Genomic DNA, 8,268 nt, shown 5'->3' on the forward strand with positions numbered 1-8,268 from the left:
TGGGCAGATTTTTATAAGCAAAACAGCCAGATCTGGTCAGAGCTTGGATGGGAAACCTCCAAGGAAAACTAAAGTGCTGCAGGAAGTGGTGTGGGTAATTTAGCTCCTGGCATTCTTCCCTCTGAATAAATATTGAACCGACCTCTAACCATGCTGTTGCAATAAGAAACATTGTGCTGCTTGGTGGAAGATGCAAATCCAAAGGTGTCAGCAAATAAGGTCACTAGAGAGCTCAAGATGCTATTTGCAAATGTAAGGTTGCTCATCTTTGTGCTCTTGAGCAATATTCATGAACAATGGTGTTATTACATCTACTTGAAAAACCTCTCCCTGGTTAAATTAAAGAGTATGTACTCTGAACTCTGTGATTTGCTGAGTTTCCCATCAAAACTATGCAAATTTTTTAGCAGAAAAGTAAAAGTGGATTTTTGACCAAACTTTAAAAGTTCATTTTTATTTTATGTTGTTTTCTGGGGTTTTTATTTTTTACAAAATGATTTTAAAAGGTATCTAATGTTCAAAGAAAATATAGTGTCTGTTCAAAACCAGACATGAAAACCAGGAAAACAGAATGCCCCAAGCCTGAAAACTTCTGGAACAAAACAACTTGAAACTTAGGACTCCATCTCCCAGTAGATGAAGAGCAGGAACCCTCCGGATGTGTAGCAATGGCTCAGCACAAAGGAGAATGGGAAACACCACAGGAGATGTTTGCCAGACGAGAAATCTGCAGTTCCTGTGAGTCACAGCATTTCCAAATGGAAAGTCTCTTTTCCTGTCAGAAACTGGCATCTTTTTCAGGCAAAACTAACCAGTTTTCTCCCCAGCTGCACTGTTGGTTATGGATCCCATTTTCAAAAGGCAGCAGCCTTCCACCCACAGGATTTTTTGCATTTTGCAGGTGGATTTTGCGCAGACCAAGAAGAATCAGGGAATTCCCTATTCACCTGATAGGGAATTTTTCCATCTCCCTGAAGAATCTCCTTCAAGCAGCCAGGGGTTAGCACTCCTTTTGGTGTCCAGCACCTCAAAGGCTGCAAGCAGTGTGAACGACAGGGCTTAATGACATAAATGGAATATGAAAGGGTTGTTTTCCAGAATAGATGCAAATCCACAACTGCTTTATTGCAGGTAAAGTATAACTGATGATGCCTACAGACAGCACTTGCTGACCTAGATCTACAACTACCTGAAAGGAGGGTGTAGCGAGCTGGGGGTTGCTCTCTTCTCCCAAGTAACATGATAGAACAAGAGGAAACATCCTCAGGTTGCACCAGGAGGGGTTTGGATTGGATATTACAAAAAAATTATGCACCGAAAGGGTGGTCAAGTGTTGGAACAGGCTGCCCAGGGAGGTGGTGGAGTCACCATCCCTGGAGGTGTGGTGCTTGGGGACATGGTTTAGTGGTGGACTTGGTAGTGCTACGTTTGTGGTTGGACTCGGTGATCTTAAGGGTCTTTTCCAACCCAAATGTTTCCACGATTCTATTCTATGATTGGATGATGAGGAATAGGAGGAAACATCAGGACACACTCACACAGCTTAAAACTGAGCTTCACTGATTTGTTGTATTAAAAGAATCGAATTTAGGACTGGATGGGGTGACCTTCACATATCACAAGGTCAAAATTCAATGAGCTGTTTCCAAAACCCTTCTGTAACAGAGACACTTTTCTTAGACTTGCTATTTCACATGGAGCTGACCAGTAACTGGCAGCAGACAGACTCAAATTCCAGCCTTGGCACTGACTACCTGGCTTTGGGAAAATCTCTTTGTCTCTCTGTGTCCTTGTCTGTTGTACCTCAGCTACACCACCTTCACAAAACAATCCATCTTCACACGGATTCATCTGCTGCAGAGCCAGATGCCACGGTTTGCTGAAGCTCCATGGAGTCTCTAGACTAAAGGAGTGACAGAAGAGTCAGCCAGATTTCTGTGTTGAAGATGATTTTTCTTTTATTGCAAATGTACACTTTCCACTACTGATAATGCACAGAAATTTCAAAAGCTATCGTTTGCTAAAATTTCATGATTACAAAACTTCACAAAATTTCGTACAACTAAAAAACCCGCCTTCAAGAGTATATAAATAGAATTTTGAGCATAAATAACAGTAACAAAATAAACAGATGTATGCATTCAATAAATTAATTATAAATATTGCATTGGCAATGAAGTGCTAGGTCAGAAGAACACCAGTATTTCCAGTAGAGCTTTTTTTTTTGTATAGAAATCTCTATTATAAATGAACCTTTGGAAACAAATACAATCCCTGAACCCTTTTCTCACTTTTTTTTTTTTCTCTCTTTGGTTTCGCTTTGGTTATTCCTTCATCAAATTTTTACAACAGGAGAACAGAACTGAAGACATCAGACATCCACATTTTGGTCATGAGGTGCTCATAATTTCTTCCTTCCTGCAAGAAGAACAGCGTGGCTGCCCCAATTCTGCAGCATTTAAGTCACTAAACTGTCTCTCCACTGATTCCCATGGATGCAGAATCAAGCCTGGAAGGGACTTGAAAGAATTGCTGATAGATAAAGGTTAAAGATGAAAAGCAATTGATTTGACCTATGCATCATCCATTTTCAGTCTTTCTCTCCATTTGCTAATGACATCCATGTTCATATACAACAGAACCTGAATTTAAACACCAATTTGACTGTCTCGTTCCCTACCTGATGAACATCAATAGTAGTTCTGTGCACTCTTCCAACCGCACACCGAGTTCTCACTCATGTGAATGAGAACTCTCTGCTGGATGATGCTGATCCCACAGTGAACACAAATTAGTCTTTAAAAAGAAATCAAAGATCCAGTTTTCCAAAGTACCTTTTAGCGATAAGGGAAGGAAGAAATTTTTCCCTTTCTTCCCTTATTTCCTAAGGGAAGAAAAAGCACAATATACAAGGAGAATTGGTTCTTTTTTCAGTGGTATGCTCTCAATAGAAAGTTTCCCCAGAATGTTGGCAGCAGCTTTTCAAGAAACAGCATTAACTCTAGCTCATGTAGCCACATCTGCCAGGTTTTCCTTAATCGTGTTGTGTTCCAAATGTTTATCTTTAAGGCCTCTGAAGGTAAGAGATCACTAACCTCCCTGTGACTGGAAAAAAGATTTTCTGCATTTGCTCCTATGTGCAGAAGTGACAGGTGAACATACGTGGTAATTAAGTTGATGTTTAAAAATTACAATTATTTTTTCATCACCACGGTAATGGAAGAACTCTGATGAAGCTGTTAAGCTTTTCTTATTTAATTATTTTCCAAATAAAGCTATGGATAGGCCATTCTTTAGACTATAGAACAGCCTCTGGGCACTCATCTCTTACAGGTACAACACATGGCAAGGAAAAGACTGGCTCTGTACTGAAATATACAAAAAAGTTCGAAATATCACTACATGAAAAGCTAAAAAACCTGCACTATTCTGCAGTATTTCTTTAAAAACAGGTATGTGTGATCAGAGTCATTTCTGAAAGCTGGGGCTCTTCACTGGAGACAGTTTGGAAGTGATGCCAAAGGGGTCCATGCTGTCCGTTTCGAGAGGCGAGGAGTACACCTCTGGATCAAACGCCTGGCTGTAGTCACCGTATTCACCAAAGTCTGTTGACTCCACGGGCACAGTGTTGATCATGGGTAAGAAGTGAGACAGTGGAAGAAAATCTTTTCCTTTGAACTGTTGTCTTTGCTTGGCACTACTCAAAGACACTGATATTCCGTATTTTTTTGATTTATATACATTGTAGCCGTCTGGACGAATCTCCTCTTCAAAGGAACAATCCTCAGTGGAATACCTGAGCTGAACAGCAAGAAGTAACGAGAATTACAAATACACCCACCAAACATTCATTGTATTCAACCACAACACACAACCAGTCCTTCTCCCTCTGCTCTCAGTGAGGGTGTCCATCTGCCTTGTCATGGGTACCCACATGTGTTGCACCCTACAGACCCCACTGCTAGATCCATGCTGGTGAGCTGCCCACTGCCTCTCTGCCTGGCTGCTGCAGGGATGTTGGTGGGACCCATTGCTCTGGTGACTGCTCTTTCAGTGATGGGACCACAGCCACTGAGATGAAGAACCCTGAAGTGTCCTGAAGTGTCCTGAAGTAATCAGGCCATGATTGTTGTAGGTCCCTTCCAAATGAAATATTGTATTCCATCTATCCTATCCTATCCTATCCTATCCTATCCTATCCTATCCTATCCTATCCTATCCTATCCTATCCTATCCTAATTAATTCTATTCCATTCTCTTCTCTTCTCTTCTCTTCTCTTCTCTTCTCTTCTCTTCTCTTCTCTTCTCTTCTCTTTTCTTCTCTTTATCTTCTCTCCATTCCATTCCATTCCATTCCATTCCATTCCATTCCATTCCATTCCATTCCATTCCATTCCATTCCATTCCATTCCATTCCATTCCATTCCATTCCATTCCATTCCATTCCATTCCATTCCATTCCATTCCATTCCATTCCATTCCATTCCATTCCATTCCATCCTATCCTATCCTATTTCATTCTATTAGAGCTCCCCAGTTGCCCATAGTACACATTTTTGGTTATGTGGCCATTAAAAGACCTAATCCAGAACTCCTGAAGTTAATGCATTAAGTTAATCCAGCACATTAAATAAGCTTTGAATCCTGGATGTGTACTTCTCCACAGCTACCACCCTCACCCTGTCCTGAGCACAAGGAAAAAGAACCTCAAATGACAGTGCTCATTTAAATAAAGTCTCCTTGATTACTAACAGCACTTAACCGCAGTCCTGAGACCTAATCCAACAACCCTCAGTGGTTTCCACTCGATTACTAACAGCACTTAACTGCAGTCCTGAGACCTAACCTAATCCAACAACCCTCAGTGGTTTCCACTGGCTCTGTTAGAGATTTGCCTGTATAAGGGAGTCAGGATCAGGTCAGCAGAAAGGCAGGGCTGTCAAAGCCAGTGCTCATGCAAACATGGCCAATCGGTAAAACAATACTAAAAAGATAATTGCCATATTTTTTACTCAGCATTTGCTGAAATTACAGAAGACTGGTGTTCCTTGCTTGCTAGACACTAATTAGAAGTGTCAAATTAATAACAGTGCAAGTTAAGATTTTGTCTATGTGAGATTTTCTCAGGTATGAATTTGGAGAATTGCACTTGTGATGTATTTTACAGGTAATATATTAACATTTTGTACCACTAGGTCAGACCTTTCCAGATCCTTACACAAGCACTGTATTTCTGACAACTCCTGTGCTATTTCAGGCTCAGCCACTGCAGGTGATTGAACTTGCGGTCAATAAAAGACAATTGCTGATTATATCTCTGTCTGCGGTGATAAAAGTGTCCTTATGTGAATGCTCTGCCTGTTTGAATAGAGAGCATATTTGATACTCTTCAGTCTTTTATCAAACACTCTCAATAATATGGGGTAAAATTAAGTGCATGCATTTGGTTGTCTTTTAAAAGCACTTTTTAATCTTTTTAATCAAGTAATTTAAAAAAAAGTGTTTTCTCCAAATAAAATTGTGCAATATTTAACCTCCTACACACATTAGATCTCAGAAAAATATGTTACATACGACAGAAATTTATGGCTGAATTGTTAGCTGTCTTTATTTCTATGACTGCTCAGCCTCACTAACCAGGATGATGAAATAAACAAGCTTCTTGAGCAAGTGCACGCTACAGATAACAGTTATTGATTGCACCCTCCACATCTCGACTATATAATTGCCTCTTCATTTCATTGGGATTGTCTCTAGTGTATTTTTTTTAAACAAGTACCAAATGCACTTTAAGTATTTCCAGATTATTTTTTTTTCACAGGAGGAATTTATAGTATGTCAGTATATTCAACAGTTACACTATTTCCTCCTAAGCTACTGGCCACAGCACACTGCACATTTAAAAATCAACCCTAGACATTAGTTTTCCAGTGTTAAAAAAGGGCACGTTTCAGGAGTGCCAGTAGTTGCCCAGTTCAGTCCCCAGCCACCGTATTTGCCCTTTCGTTCTTCCGCTCCTGAGCGTAGTGCTGATAAGGCAAAGAATTGCCTGCAGAGCTGCCTGCCCTGGGCTGTTAGCAGAGAGGTGATGGCAGGAATCCACAACATACAAATGCCATGGCATGACTACAGGTCATTGTATTTTTAGAAAAAAAAAAAACAACAACCAAAACCCCCAAAACAACCCTGCAATTAATACTCTACGCCAACAAACACAGTCTCAGCCAAGGCATATACATCTGCCCTCAAAACAGAGTTTTATGAAAACTATTTTATAATTTGGTGATCACTAAAGCCCAGCCAACAGCTCTGAAGGGAGCAGGATCCAGGCTCTGCTTTGTTTTTATTGATCATTTTGCTTTGGATATATATTAAAACATTAAGCTAATAATTGACCTACCGTATAATCTGAACCTATGCACCTTATCACAGCATCGATTGATTCTAGCACGGAAAAGCGAGGAAATTCAGGAAGAAAGGCTTAATCCTATGTTATATAGGCTTCAAAAACATCACTACATCAATATTGCTCTTATTGAAGATACCTGGAGTTTTGAGAATGGGCCAAGACCTCGCCCGAACAAAGTCAGCAGAGATTTTGCCAGAGTAACCAGAGCAGAATCAAGCTGTATCTTTACCATGGCATAATAAAAAAAAAGCCATCGCTCTGTGGAACTCAGGCTCCTGTAAAGCAGTTAAACACAAACTGAATCTGAATCTTCACATTCTAGAGTTGGGAACTTATTCATGCAGCTTAAAAAAAACAAGTTTATATCGCTGACAGTGACTAGCTGATAGGCTGACATACCCAGGGACAAAGCATGACTCAACAGAGTGGTGTCAGCAGGTCACTCAACCTCCTGGAGTCCCACAGGTGGGCTGTTATCACAGGTCAGAAGCAAGACAGTGGTGAAGAGCCCTTCTTCCCCTCAAAATCCTGTTTCTGTTTGGTCCTACCTCAGAGATGGCAACTCGTCTTTCTGGGAGTTGTATGCCTGGCAGCCATCTGGCTGCATCTCCTTTCCAAAGGAGAAATCTTGGGTTTTGGTTTTTGTTTTTGAATACCTGATCTGAACAGCAAGAAAGTATTCCGATTTTATGATGTGACTTAATCTATTTCTGCAGCAGAAATGCAGCCACCCACTGATAAGGCTTTTCAAACATTAAATACAATTTTGCCCTGAACTGTATTTTCAGGCAGGAATATTTTAGTAGGGGATATGCAATAACATCTTTGCTTTCTAAAGGATGTTTTCTTGCTGCCTTCTAATAACCCTGACAGCCTTTCAGGCAGTGACAGTGACAAGAATCATCGCTCCTATCCAGAAAAGGGGGTGGTGGGGACCTGAAAGCTTTGTTCACCCATTACCAACCACAGTGATAATAAAATAACTCAGCCTTTTGATCTCGCCTGCCCGTTCAGCGTAGTGATGGGGCTAGGAAAGCTCAACTGGGAAAAGCGAGCCTGGAGCAGAGCCACCGGGACTGGCAAGGGGGGAGTGGGAACTGGGGACATTGTTGCAAATATTTTGATAAAATATTCAAGATTTAATCATACAAGTCAAATTGTTTGTCAAGTTTGAAATAGGTCACCATAGAACTCATTGTTAAGTTTGAAACAGGTAACCACAGAAGCAATCGTTAGGTTTGAAATAGGTAATTACAGAAACCTCACTAAGAAATTACTCAATTTCTATGTTCTGTTTTAAGAAACTAAGGAGACGGTCATGGACACCAGTTACTGTGCTTGGAAACCCCTTACCCTTCCCATCTTGATTTGAATCTCAAGGATTTCAATCAGTAAAGCTAAGTCGAATTGACCAATGATGATTTTGGGTTAAGAATATCGATAAGGTTATATAATTAATGAAATCGATCATTGTAAAGGTTACATTTAAAGGCGAGCATACGATGCCTGTTTATGCAAAGTAATTTATGTGACAATGATTAATAGAAAAAATGTGGATAAAACCGGATGAATTTTGATGGATGACTGGACACGTTAGGCGGAGCGATCCCTCGTGTCTCCAGCGCTGCGATAAAGAAGTCCCCGCTCCTTCAGCGTGTTGAGGAGTTTATTTCCTGATTTCGGTAACATGTCAGCTCACCTGCCCGTGCAGCCGCCCCGCCTCGTCCATGCAGAGGTACCGGGAGCTCCGCACGCCCTTGATGGCCACGGTGCGCAGGGCCACTGCGCGGATCTCCAACAAACCTGCGGGGAAGAGAGGGAAGAGCAGCGTCAGCCCCGCAGCCCCGTCCCGCATCCAG

General features: G+C 41.1%; 1 protein-coding gene across 1 annotated transcript; it reads right to left on the minus strand.

Annotated features, from left to right (window-relative positions):
• Nucleotides 1-3,457: 3,457 nt before the first annotated feature.
• On the minus strand, nt 3,458-8,213 carry FGF19 (fibroblast growth factor 19; the record flags this gene model as incomplete). The annotated part of the gene is made up of 2 exons (XM_010171990.2): nt 3,458-3,801; nt 8,109-8,213. Coding segments are annotated over 2 exons (438 nt in total), but the record flags the coding sequence as incomplete, so codon positions are not given.
• Nucleotides 8,214-8,268: the final 55 nt, after the last annotated feature.

The sequence above is a fragment of the Antrostomus carolinensis genome, unplaced genomic scaffold (assembly GCF_000700745.2).
Source record: "Antrostomus carolinensis isolate BGI_N321 unplaced genomic scaffold, ASM70074v2 scaffold677, whole genome shotgun sequence".
NCBI classification, from domain to species: Eukaryota; Metazoa; Chordata; class Aves; order Caprimulgiformes; family Caprimulgidae; genus Antrostomus; species Antrostomus carolinensis.